The sequence below is a fragment of the Candoia aspera genome, chromosome 6 (genome assembly GCF_035149785.1).
Source record: "Candoia aspera isolate rCanAsp1 chromosome 6, rCanAsp1.hap2, whole genome shotgun sequence".
In the NCBI taxonomy this organism is placed as follows: domain Eukaryota; kingdom Metazoa; phylum Chordata; class Lepidosauria; order Squamata; family Boidae; genus Candoia; species Candoia aspera.
This window is the reverse complement of record NC_086158.1, coordinates 46,105,305-46,119,709: the sequence shown is the minus strand read 5'-3', so window position 1 is coordinate 46,119,709 and position 14,405 is coordinate 46,105,305. Positions and strand designations below refer to the sequence as shown.

Genomic DNA, 14,405 nt, shown 5'->3' with positions numbered 1-14,405 from the left:
GAACCATTAACTGAGGCAATCAACCAAGCAGCAAACAACAGCCAATCAAGGAACTCCCAAGGAGAGAACACCCCCCCTGCCAACACAAGCAGGGCAAGCCACAGTATATAAACTGAGAGCAAGGCCCACTCCCTCTTTGCACTGAAGATGTTGCCTAGTCTGGCAATGAAACGTCTGCAAGAAAACAACAAGGCTCAGAGAGCACCAAGGACTCCACAGTTCAACCCTGAGCTAAAAATATTTGCTTCGATTGGTACCAAATGGCCTCCACTTACATAATAGGCTAAGTCTACAGGAGAAAAATTATCTAATAAAACCCTGTTGAAATGCAACAATTAGGTTTGTAACTGACCTGGCTAAAAATATTGCATAAACATAGCCATGTTGACCAGTCTTGTTTCACTGTTTTGGGCTATTCCATTCCAAAGCGGCAGGCTTTTAATGCTCTGTATCATTTAAAACTGCTACTATAATATTTGTTTTACCCAGAATTCATAACAGATAAAATCTCTTTAGGATATAACCATCCTCCCTCTAGTCCTATAATTCTGTTTCTATCCTGTCAGTCTGAAATGGTCAGATAAAATTACTTTTTATTCATCAAAATGTCAAACAGATAGACTATCCAATACCCTTTTTTCTTTAGAATAATGATACAAAACAGGATGGACAATCTGTTTTTATTTTAACTCTAAAATGTGCACTAAAATGTTTATAGCACTTCATCCTGGCATTGTCAACTAGAATCATTTTTTCCACTACAGACTCTCTCTTAAAAGTGCATAAGGTCACTAAGCCCAGAACATAGGAGGAAAAATGCCTTCAAGAATGCCAGAGGAGAGGAAAGTCCACCAGGTGTAGTATGACTTCCCCATCTTCTCCCATCACCACTGCATGTAATGGAGTTAAAAGTATCTTGTTGTATAACCATGAAAATTACATGAGACAACTCAAAATGACTCAAGGTAAATTTAATTTAGGATCCCTAATTAAGTACTCCATTACATGCTTCCCATCCTTCCTAGATATCTCTATTTTATTTCTCATTTACCATAGCAATAGAATCCCCTAAATTTTCCCAAGTGGAAACCATCACTTTCTAGTAGTCAATAGTATCTAGGAGAAAATGCACATGTTCATCCATAGCAAGGTAAGACCTTCTTTGCTCCTAGTACCCATGGTTGCCCACAATATTAGTGTTATCCAACCTTAAGAATGTATGATGAAGTTGCTTTGTTTCACCACTTGTCTTTCAAGTGCAGTGTTACCTGTTTTGACTAGTATCAGCCTCCTACACGCAAAAAAAAAAAAAAGCTTCAGGAAAATATATTTTCCAGTGTTGATATTATTGAAGTGAGGTTTAGGGTACTTAATATATGTATTTGTTCTTCCCCATCAAACTTTGTTTAAATGCTAACAGAGCTGTAGAACTAATTTGTACATACAACCAATTCCATACATTAATACATGTACTTTCCCAGAGTAATCACCACAGAGAATCTTTGTCCTACCTAGCACCAATTCAAACATAATATTTGCAGTATTTATACAGTTTGGACATTTCTTGGAGACTTTAAATACTGAATGATACAGTGATGTATATGCAAGTGTGAATCTATGCTAACATAATAGCTACGTTAACAGACTAATAGATGCATCATTATTGAAAACTATTTAAAAGAATCAAAATATTAGAAGAAAACTACAGAATTACACACTACTGACTAGCATCTCCTTCAATATGAAAGAGATCGTTTTTGTATTGTATATTAAATTAGTCTGATATTTTGAGAAGATTGACACTTAACTTTAGGGGTGGTCTAAATAAGAACATTAATCACTATGTTTCCTTGCATTTCAGACCACTTTTAAATAAGATAATTTAATGTGCTTGTAGAGCAATGACACATATACTTTACAGAAGGCCAGTACTATGATTTGACACAAAGCTTAACCATACAATTTGTCTCACTTCTTAACAATGTGCCAGTTCATTTAAATTAAGTCAGACAGCTTACTAAATGAGGCTAGAATGTATTTGAACCTCTTTAGACACACTCTGTGCTGTTCCTGGGTCAGCTCCAGACATCGCCATGACATCAGCTAATTGCAAAAGCTGAGGTGATATTTTTCTGACTCTGAATCAGTTTACCATAGCTATCCCCTGACACTAGATTTGGTGACTAGTCTATTTTGCTTCAGCTGTTGGGTGCAAACAAGACCTTGGCTAGCATCTAGTACAGCCAACTGTGCCTAGGGAAGGAATACAGGCAATCTTACCAGCAAATGTGTTCTTGCTCCTTCTAGTCAGTTTCTTCTCACTTTCACAATACTGCTTTTTTTTAAGCCTCTCTGCCTGTTTGCTTATGCTTTCATAAGCAACATGCAGCAAATTCAACGCCCCTCTCCCCCCAAGCTCTAGGTGGCAACCTATAACTATGGTTAGCATTATTATGACAAGTCCCTGCCTGCTTGAAAAAAATACCACCATACTATCTTTCAGTTGGCAGCTCACAGCTAGTAAAAGGAGTAATGCCTTCACAGGAAGATGGCATCCTCCCAAACCACCTGCTCATGTGCAAATAGCCAGACAAATGCACACATGTATTGGAAACAGACAAGGCAGGAACTTGCAATTCATTTTCTTTTTCTTTTAAATAGAGTGCACTTGAGGGGATTTTTGTTACTCCAAAAATTATGGCAGCTCAGCAAATGAAAGTCTGTTTAAATCTCAAAAAACCTTTGGGTGAAAAACTGAAGGTGGTGGGGTTTTGTCTTCTTCATAGGGAGGAATAACACATTTAGATAAAATCATGAAAAATAAAAGCTATTTCAATGATAATAAATACCATCATTAGTTAAACTAATGGTCTTCCCAGTAGTAATGTATACCTGTGGCAGTTGCACACTAAGAGAACAAAAAAAGAGAGTTCAAATTACAGATTTAGAGACACTAAGAATACCACAGACTGCAAGAACTAATCAATCAGTCCCAGTCCAAATAAAGGCTGACTGCTCTTTCAAGGCACTGAACAACAACTCATAAGCTTTGGGCATGTGTTCTGAATAGATGATGGACAAGAAAAAATTATTGTGCTTGGCAAGGTTGAGGGAACAAGAAGAACACAACCCATAAGGTAGATGGATGGGGAAAAGAGATTACTGGAATGTTCTTGGAAAAGCTAAAGTTATTACTAGAGACAAATCGAGATGAAGAGTTCATGCATCTGCCAAGAGGCAAACCTAAATCAATGGCAATTACTAACTAATTATTCATGAAATGGAGGGATAACTGACTGACTCATGATGTTCCTTGCCTATTTTTAGCATTTGCAAATATTAATCTGTTTTGTGACAGATTAGCGGAGACACAAATGGAAAACTGTTACAGGAAAGTGTCTCTAAGTAAAAGCTGGCTTCTTTTAAATAGAAGCTTTGGCAAGCAGGATTTAAGGCCTTTTCCCATTACTGAGTTAAGGTACTATCCACTTTCAGTCAGCAGAAAACAATGTCAATTTCACTGTCAATCCCAGTCTTACTTCTACTGCATCTGCCTGAGTCATTGCCAAATAACTCCTGGTCTGTAAGTGTGCCACTCAATATAAGAAAAATTATTGGCTTTCTCCTCTGCTTTGCTGCTGTCTCCCTTCAGTAATTTATCAGCCAGCAGGAGAAAATATCCACCAATAAGAGCATTGCAGCAGGAATGGGGGAGGGGCAGATGACTTAGGACTCTGCCTTCTCCAGGATGGTTTGCCTATCCCCCCCACCCAATTCTGCATTTGGCTATCTCTTAAATTAAAATAATGTGAAATAAAGAAACATAATGGAAGTATGATAATGGGCCAGGGGGATCCCTATCCCATCTTGCTAATATGTCTTGGTTCAAAGATTGTGTCAATCGAATCTGCTACAATAAATAATAATTGAATATAAATAGTGCCAATAGTATTACTCTACCCTCTTCCCATTCATCCTCTATCCATATGGAATAGTAACACTTGGAACTGAGTTAATCTGGAACATGGGGGATAGTTCTCTGTATGAAAGTTTTCCCCTTTAGAAGAATGGACAAGCTCTCATAAGGTCATGAAAGATTTGGGATGGGGTGGGGTAGGGATAAGAGTTATCCAAGAGAGTAAGAGTTAACAAAGAGGGACTTTGCACAGGCATTGGTATGCTAGATCAGCTATGTATCTGGCCAGGTTCCTTAGATATGCACTTGCCACAGAAGGCACTTCTGGTTGCAGGATAGATGTTAATGGTTGCAGCAGCACATCTGGCTGCTATTAATGGGCCTATAGTCAGTTCATCTCCATTACAGCAGTAAATTCTTCTTCAGGGAAGTCCCAACAGAAGCACTGGAGGATCCACTAGGCTCATGTATTCAAGAAAAACAGAGAGATACTCATTTCATCCTTTTCAAGGAAACAATTAAACAGCATGAGGTTTCCAATCTAGACACGAAGCTGGATGTCTGCACACATGCAGTCAAGAGCCATGTACTACATGGACAGATTCAGTGGCATTCATAGAATTTATCCATAATATTAAATGCTACAGATGTTGACTAATTAAATATCAGCCAGATTAGCCATTTATTTTGCTTTGCATCAACTAAAATTCAAATAAATATGAGTATTGCACTATTAAGGAATAGGTTCTTCTTTACCATAGTAAAGAATATTAATATATCTCACACTGTAAATAGCTAAAACTACAACTAACTTCTAAAGGCCATCTTTAATATTTTCTTGTTCAGCCCATACTACAGAAACAAAGAGCAATACAATACTTAAAAATAAGCAATTGCTTCTTAGCCTATAAGTTAACAAACAATTTTCTGCAATAAAAAGCAGTTGATTACTGATTAAAGCTTGCAGACCTAATAATATAACTAGTAATTAAGGGTTGTTTTTTTAAATATTCAAACAGAATCAGCCTTCCTATAAATTAATCCATTATTCTGTGTCTTGAACTCTGGAACAAGAAAGAACAGTTCTGACCACTTTCTTTGTGACATCCTTTCTAATAATTGAAGATATCAGTTATCAATCTCATAGTACCCTCCTGCAATGGTAAAGATCAACTACCTTCTGTTCCACATGTCGTGAAAATCCATTATGACTATTAGTAACTAATAGCATTCTTTGTAAAATTGCTTTCTTTTTTTTCCAAAAATCAATTGCATGCAGGCCATTTTTCAGTAAAGATAATGATGCTGTCAACTAAAGCCAGATCCTGGGTGACTCCATCGACACATCCAAGGAGTCCCAGAATTTTATTTAAAGTACATTAAATAAACAATATGGAAGTGATTCACCACTGCTTTCTTTCAGGATTTTTCCCCCCAAAATTCTGGTCTAGCCTACCATCCTGCACTTCTCTGGTGCTCTCCCACTGAAGTAGTAACCAAAACTCAATTCTGCTTAGCTTCTAGGCCCAGACAAGGTTGGCCAGAGTTTTATTTAAAGTACACTGATTTCATATTTAAGTTCCTTAAGAACTCTTGGGTGGATTGATTATGTGCCATCAAGTCACTTAGTGACAACATAAACAGATTTTCTCCATGACAATCTCTCCCTAACCTGGTCTTTCATCACCAATGTAACTGAACCTATCCACTTTTCCACTGGTCATCCTCTTCTTCTCTTTCCTTCCACCTTTCCCAGCATTAGAGCCTTTCCAGACAGAGAGATCTTCACATAATGTATCTGAAATAGGATAAGTTGAGCCTGGTCATTTATGACTCGAGTGAGAACTCTGGGTTGATTTGTTTGATTTCTTGGCTGTCCACAGTATTCTCAGGAGTCTTCTCCAACACCAAAGTTCAAAAGCATCAATACTCTTCCTATCCTGCTTCTTCAAAGTCCAACATTTGCTTCCATAGAGTGTCACAGGGTGTACCATTACTTGCATGATTGTGATCTTTGTAGGTGTAGACACATCATGACATTTGAATATCTTTTCCAAGGCCTTCATGTTTGTATTTATTTTTGTTTTGTTCCTTTGGACAACACTTGCATTCCTGGAAAAGCCTTTTATTCTCTAATTTCTTTAATACTGCTGAATTTGTGACAACCCTATGACGTTGGCTCCTTTATTTTGAGGTACACATTTAAACCTTTAAAATGTTAATTTCATGGGAAAGTAGGATTGGCCTTTGAGTATACAGTACCAATTTCAATTTATTCTTGAAAGAACAGAAAGCAAATACATATCAAGCTAAGTTAAGGCATGAATATCTTTGTTAACTGTTCTTTAATTTTCCCTTTATAGAACAATTTTCAATTTCTTATCCTGCTCCTAACGTGTGCACCTGTTGGAAGAATTTCTTCCCTATAGTTCATTCCCTTTGGTCAAACACCAGATGCCGTAGTTCAGAGTTCAAAATTTTATTTTGCACACAAGGCAAGAGCACTGAATGTGACCCGCCCAGTGCAAGGGGCACAACACCCTTTTATAGCCAGGTATAAATAAGTACTTTCTGCATGCCTATTTCTAAAATTCTCAAGTTTAACTTTCCAAATAAATTATAGCCCGATTTCTCACTTTCTAATTGGTACACCTTATCTCTGTTGTCAGAAGTGTAAACGTTTCTTCTCATTCCTTCCTTATCTGTCTACATGACCCTCTCACTTCTCTATAATAGTGAAACACTAACTTTCCTTCTAAAGTAGCGTTAGTTCAGCTTTCTAATAACTACTTTCCAGTACTCCCTCCTTTGAGCCTTTAAAGAAACTTCTTCCAAAGGCTCACCTTTCCTTTACATTTATCATCAATTTTCCACTTAATTTCCTGAATCTTCATGTGTGTAAGCATAGTGAGTTTAGCAGTGCAAGGTTTGCAAAATTTTAGAAAGCTAGAAAACACAATAGATAAATTAGACATTGAAAACAACAACATCCAAAATGTTGAATTATATACCAAAGCTTTGGAATTAGACTATTTATCAGGAATTGTGGTTTTATAAAGCATGGGGGTAGGGGTTTGTGGCAGAAAGAATTATATTAATAAATTGGAAAAGTGATATTATTCCAGATGTCAAGGAATGTTTGCCTAAAATGTGTGATCTATCTGTTTTGGAAAAGGCAATACTTTCTACTAATCAAAGGATGCAGCAACATGTGTTAATATGGCAGAGATTCTGTGATATCTTACAATAATATCTTGTATTGTTCATATTATAGTATTGAATTCCTTGGTACACCAGTAACTATTGATAAGTATAATATATAAGATAGACTTTTTTTTCTTTTTTTCCTTCGGTTGGTATTTTTAGTTTGCACTTCTAATTTTTAAAAAAAAAATAAGATTAAAGATTTTGTTACAAAAAATAAAGATGGATGGATGGACAGATGGACAGACAGACAGAAAGATAATCAAACCTCATGTTGGAACAATTAGGTAAACACTGCTAGTTTTAATGTTCTTGAAATACACTGAGAGTTAATTTTCACTCAGAAATTGATCTTTAATCATCACAAACAATTTAGAGTTCACTTATTTCCTTCTCATTGCCATTATCGTTTTGTCCTTCTGTTTATTCATTTGGCAAAGAAAGAAAATGAAGTTTGAAAGCAAAGCAAAACATATTTTATTACATTTTATTATTATTATTTTCTCTGAAGCAAAGACTAAGTTTAAAACTTAGAAGATGTTGAATAGTGAACAAATCATTTGAGACGAAGCAAGATTTGATAAAGAATCAAATCAAAATGCCTTGATAACACCTATACAATCCTGAACTGCTAGGTTGCCCATTTCCTCTTTTTAAGAAAAAAAAAACTATCTGTGTTATCTTACCTTCTTTGTTGTGCTTTGTTGTCCTTTGTTGTGCTCAGAACCTGAAAGTGCAGGTGTAATTGTCTTGGTGCTCAGCTTCATCACACAACCCAGCACACAGAATCCATCCCCAGAAAGAGAAATATTTACATGGCTCTGACTAGTTATAAGTAAATATTATACTCTGCTCTCTGAGAAACTAAGGCTCAGATGCCTTTATGAAATCAGAGATTAAACTTCCTAATGATTATCAGGCTACATAGATTCCATTCAAGCAGATGGGGCACAATTTCACTACTTTAGGCAAGCTATGTTTTACTGAGACTGTATTGCTGAAAATGTCCCCATTTGTCCATTAACACATTGTAAAAGGCCAAGACACTCCAATAACCAGGTGCTTTTAGGAAACAGGTCCAAGGAAAAATGTGAATGATGTTCTAGGCCTCTTTGAAATTGCTTTGGAGAACAGTGCAGGAGGGAACAACCCTCCCTTTGAGGGTCAGTTTATTTACTGAAGAATAAGCAAGTTGTCAGGGGAGATTCCAAGGGCTCAAGTACAATTAAACAATCAAGAGGACTGTGTTGTTGAGAATGAGAAATCGCTCGAAGAGATCCTGTCCTAACATCTGCCAGGTGCAAGTCTAGGCCTCTACCACAGCTATATCTCTTCCTCAGGAAGCTGAGACAGACTTTAGCCCCAGGTGGTTCCTGTTTTCTCTCCATGTGGTGGGTTGCCATGTTTATAGGATAAAGTACATGTCACCACAATTTAGCATCCATGCAGCATTCCTTCCAGTATATGGCAACGAACCTGGATACCACTTGGTGGGCTTTTTAGTATCACTCACTGGCCAGAGATAGGAGAACTGGACCCTTCCCTTCTGTTCTCTCACTGGCTTGTAAAGCAGTTTACAAGCACCTTGCATCTTTCCTTCGCAGCCTGTCAGTCATTCCATGGATTTAATGGATAATTCAAACAACACCCATAATAGAAACAGCCACTCTGCTCCGTCTGGGCCATTATCTCTTTTATATTTGCTCTTTAATATTTACTGGGTTCACACAAAGTGCATATGCTGCTTTAGCTTCAAGGACACCAAATTTAGTAATTGCTGCATCCCTTCTGTGAGGCAAGGGAGAGGAGGGAGAGAAGACGAAGCTTTTATTTAAAAACAAAAAAAAATTAAAAACCTTATGCACTGCTATTTTCAGTACTGCCAAAATGCTACAAAATGCCTTGATTCACTGGTGTGGGCAAACATCTGTAGACAGCTTCTACTAGATCTACCAATCATCTTCTGTCTCTGCAATCAGGCATTTTTTAAAAAAGGATTGTAATTAACTCTTTAGAGAAGAGATTTCAGTGCTAATTCTCTCATGAAAACTGCACTGAAAATAGCTATAATAATTTTTTTCAAATAAGAATAAGTTAGATCAGGGATTATGAACTGAAAGTCAAATTCACTCTACCCCTTGTACACACACCCCCAAAAGGTATTGTCAGCTGTAATATATTGTAAACAAGTGATTGTAAGAATGGTTGCCTTCCATTTATTAATAAGATTTTAAAAATGGTTTTTAAATGTAATGCTGCATCTAGATTTAGATGAGTTGAGATTGGGTCATACAGCAAATAACCTACTTATTCCAAAAACATTATCCTGAAAATCAACCAACACTGAAAATAGAAACGGTAATTATTCTTAAGTTAAGTCTAAGACACATGAAATAAGGGATGATTCTTCAAAATGCAGGACATCTTAAATGGAAATCCAAAATGTGTTTGGAATATGAGATAATATTTCATAAAAATACATCAGTGTAATGTATTTAATATGAACATAAAACTCAAGTTTATGGTGCAATTACTCTTTGCTTTCATGTTTAAATAATGATTAATAAGTCTTACTATCATGGTTCCATTAAGAGAACCCTAGTCATAGCCAAAATTAACATCTTCCTGATACAATGCCAGGAGAAATTGTTAGCCATCCAAGCCTATTATGACTATTGTATGAGATTATCCAGATAGGAGAATTGGCCCTTCGCGCACCCTCCTATTGTATGTTCTTTTCTAATATGAATTTCCTATAATATTGGACTTGGATATAATCTCTTACTGTTTTACCTTGCAATGTTCAAGTTGCCAGCAAAGTGAGGAGGCAAACTCATATCATATTTTAATTTGTATAACATTCCAGTTGGCTTTGTACTATCTATACAGAATCTTCCCATGGTCCCAGAACTATAAATAAAATCTCAAGTCAAACTTAACTATTGCTGACTTTATGGATGGATCCACCCAGTTTTCTTGGCAACAGTACAGAAGTGCTTTGCCACTGCCTTCTTCTGGGGTATTTTTCAACTTTCCAGTCTAGCCTACTTCTCTGGTATTCCCTGCTAGTCTGTCATCAGTAGGTTTTCATTAATAGTTTTCTTTCTCTTTTCATCATGAAACATGAACAGTATATTCTACTACAATTTCAATGGAATAATGGTCCTTAGCTAAAGATAACCTTGTAGCCTTACCTGTAAGTGTGAGATTTGTGTAGGTGTTAGAGAATTGCTCCTTGAGGAGAACCAGGTGCATTTGAGCTGCTTTTTCTCTTTGTAATTCCAACATGATGTCAGGATGCTGGGCAATCTTACAGCCTTTTTGTTTATCCAGTGCAATATCACTGCGAATAATGTCTGCAGCACAAGTGAAAAGAGAAAAAAATGTCACACACTCAACTTCCAACTTTACCAAAGTAGCCAAAATTTACTTTAAAACCAGGTAACATTATCACTGTGCATAATATATTCATATAGCACCTTACAGTCTTGAGTTTCTTTCCATATAATCTTATGTATCCACTTAGACCTATTTCCCTGACAGGCAACATTGCCACTTGCCACTCTTTCCTTTTTTCTTATGAAAAGTTTTGCCTAGAACAAATATTAACACAATCTGTTCCACAGAGCACATCTGTATATCATGTCCTGTTAAGTATTGCCAGTGGCCCTTTTTGCATAACAACAAAAGCAAGGAACAACAGCTGCAGTGTAGGACCTAAAACATACAAGACATGAACTCTTAAAGATTTGGTGTAAAGATTTACATAAAGATCTTGGATTGGGACTGGTAGGGCCAAGTTCAATTTTATTCTAAGCCATGCAAGGTCAGTGGCTGACTTTGGGCCAGTTACCATCTCTCAGTCCAAACTACCCCTCAGGACTGTGAGAAAAACCTGGAGGAAAGGAGTGTTAGATACACTATCTTTCACTCTTGGATGAAAGGTGGGATATAAATCTAATCAATATATTTTAAATATAGCATGGTTCAGAAGCCAGGAAAACAATATTTTAATTTGCTGTAATATTTTACCCATTTTTAATGAGATCTCGCTATTAAAAAATTGCATTACAATATATTGGTTAATTCTACTGAATCATAGAATGTATGAACCGGAAGGGTGATATTGTCCAGTCTACTAAGCCATCTCTCTCAGGTAGTCATCCAGTCCCCATCTGAAAATCTCTAGCAAGGGGAAGTTCACTACTATACTAGACAGACCATTTCACTGCTTAACAACTTACTGTCAAGAAATTCCTCTTAATAATCTCTTTTCTTTTAATTTCAATTTGTTGATCTTTGTCCTCTCCTCAATTTCATCAGAGAACAGGTCTGTCCTTTCTAGCATGTGACAGCCTTTTAGGTGCTTATAGACAACTCTCATACTTCTTCTCAGTCTTCTCTTTGGGAAACTAAACATGCCCAACACCTTTAACTGTTCTTTATAGGGTTTGGCTTCCAGACCTCTTATCATCCTAAGAGCTCTTTTCTGAACCACTCTGACTTCTCCACGTCCCTTTGAATGTGCACAGCACAGAAGAGACACAGTACTCCAAGTGAAGTGTAATGAGTACAAAACTATTACCACCTATGATCCAGATACTTGTAACACTTATATTAAGACAGCTCAAAATTACATTGGCCTTTTTAACAGCTGTATCAAACTGCTTGCTTATGTTCAGGTGTTCCAGTAAGACCTACTAATCCTGTATTATGTATCTGATTTTTGCTACCTGGATGCAGGACCATACACACGCCGCTGTTGAATATCATCCTGTTGGATTTACGCAGGTTATTCCAGGGAAAAGAAATCTGAATTTTGGAGCTGATCTTCACTTCTAGTCCAATAGCCTCATTCCACAAGCTAAATGACCAGATTATTGGAAGTCTTGGCCTCAGGTTACTGCTGGTAAATGCCAGATCTGTATATAGTAAGGCTATGTACATCCACAGACCTGACATGTATTACCAGGGAAGCAGTGTCACCCTCTCTAGAATCTGTTTTCCTTAGATTTGTTTCCTACATAAGTCATGATGCCAAGATAGGGGAGAGAGGCAGGGAGAGAAATACTGATCCTTAAAGAAAGTCTGGTGACAAGCAGACGCTTTGCTCATAAGGTGTTGAGCTGTGAGTGCCTATTTATGATACTGGACTGTAAGGACAACCTGGATATTCTGCTTGTTCCACCCACTTTGCTATACAACAGAGGCCTTTCCTAGACCCCTGAATTTCATCTCCAGGCAGGTGTTGGAGTCTCCATGGTATATAGTGCTGAGGGCTTTTAGTATCTAGTCCCTGAAATGGAGTTCAAGTAGAATTCAGGAGTTTGTGGCCTTCATGGTAACCATGGCATGTCCAGAATAATTTCTAGCCTGACATACATGAGTGGTCATGTATTAAACTTAGTTTTCACCTCAACACAGTTACATTATTTTCTGGAAATAGAGGACATCATTGTTAATCCTTTGTCATAGTCAGATCATTCCTGGGTTTGCCTTATGTTAGTTGCTACTTCAAACCCCCACAAGGCAGGTAGACCCTTTAAATTGGTCTGCCCAAGATACATTATGGATCAAATGGATTCCAACACTTGGAGGTTTTTCCAGCAAGAGTGCCTGACCCAGATCTGGAAAACAGAGGTGACCATAGTACTTCACAAGCAGAGCTTCCCTGTTTGCTGATCTAGGAGTGCCTCTTGTTTACCAACTACTGAAGCAATAAGAGAGACACCTAGAGCATCAGTAGACTAGAAGCAAATTTGACCAAACAGAGGTAAGAGCTCACATTTGAGCCTCCATCATGGTGATAATGGCCCTGAAACATTCTTTCTTCTCCAGTCTTGTTGCATCAACAAATAGTGCAACATTTTTGTTTAGGATAACCCTTTTCTTTCTATGGGGTGAGAATTGGCAAGATTTGCCAACATGCTGCTGTAAGAGTTGTGGGTGACATTTCACCAATAAAATAACACACATTCTTTCAAATGTTGACTCTACAAGGGCAGAATATATGGAGACTTAAAATATTATCTAGGATTAATTCCATCCTCTGGATTTTCAGGAAGTAGATAGGATTCTGGATAATATGAGTACTCCTGCTCATGAACTGAATCCCTGCCCTGGTTCCTTTGAGAGGCCAGAGATGGGATTATCAACTGGAACAAGGAGGTTATTGTCAAACCTTCTAGGTAGTCCAGCCCAGGAAACCAAAATCATTAATACTAATACTAATACTGTAATTAAGGTTACAGTAACAGAATCTTGCAAGTCTGAAAGTGCTTCCCCCCTCCCCTACCTTTACATTCCAGAGAACTAGGGAGGGTCAATTCTGAGACACTTTCTCAAATTACATTTCTGGTTTGGGCTCAGATTTCATTTATCAGACCACTGTCTAGGCTGCAGCTCTTCCTTCTGTCTCTCAAGGTTATTTTCACAGCTCATAACAGTTATCAGTGTCTAATTAGGGAAAGAGGCACTACAACCAGCCTTGAAGAGATGATGGTACACCCTCTCCTGAAGAGGCATACCCAAGACCTAACCATTATACAACTACTGTCCTGATGAAGGCTATGGAAAATATGGTGGCCCTTCAGTTGCATAAGCTTATCTGGATCCTTTTCAGTCAGAATTCAGATCTGCTCAAAGAATGGAAACTGCACTGATCACACTGGTGGATAACCTGAAATGAGATCTGATAGGAGAGTACACCTCTCCCAGTCCTCTTAGCTCTCTCTGTGGCATCCAGTACCATTGATTATGGCATCCTACTGGACCAGCTGCAAGGTTTAGTATCTGGGGACACTGTTTTGCAGCGGTTCTGTTCCTTCCTGAATGGACAGTTCAAGTCCATGGTAGTGGGGGACAAAAGCTCAACCCATCAGTCACTCAAGTATGGAGTGCACAGGGTTCTTTTCTTTCTCCCCTGATATTTAATATTTACATGAAGCTGGAAAAGTCACCATCGGTTTGTGGTGATGTATCATCAAATATGCTGATGACACCCAGATATTCATCTCTACCCCAGGACATGCTGGTGATGCAGGCATTAAGTTCTGACCCAGTGCCTGGAAGCCATAAAGATCTGGATGAGGAAAAAACAGGTTGAAGCTGAATCACAGCAAGTTTGTTCAGAAACCATCTGGCTTTATCTCCACTCCAGGATAGTACTTCTTCCAAAGGAGCAGGACTATGACTTGGGACACTGCTGGAGGCCATGGCTAGGAGGGCTTTTGCCCAGCTTTGACTGGAGCACCAGTTGGGCTCTTCCCTAGAAGAGGTGGCCCTG

The 14,405-nt window shown here is 37.8% G+C and overlaps 1 protein-coding gene across 2 annotated transcripts in view; it reads right to left on the bottom strand.

Moving 5' to 3' along the window:
* HPSE2 (heparanase 2 (inactive)) overlaps positions 1-14,405 on the bottom strand; it is a 200,884-nt gene that overhangs the window by 150,997 nt on the left and 35,482 nt on the right. For both annotated transcript variants that reach the window (XM_063306989.1, XM_063306990.1), the window contains exon 3: positions 10,315-10,476. In XM_063306989.1, the coding sequence (XP_063163059.1) occupies positions 10,315-10,476 (162 nt within the window). The remainder of the gene's footprint in view (positions 1-10,314; positions 10,477-14,405) is intronic.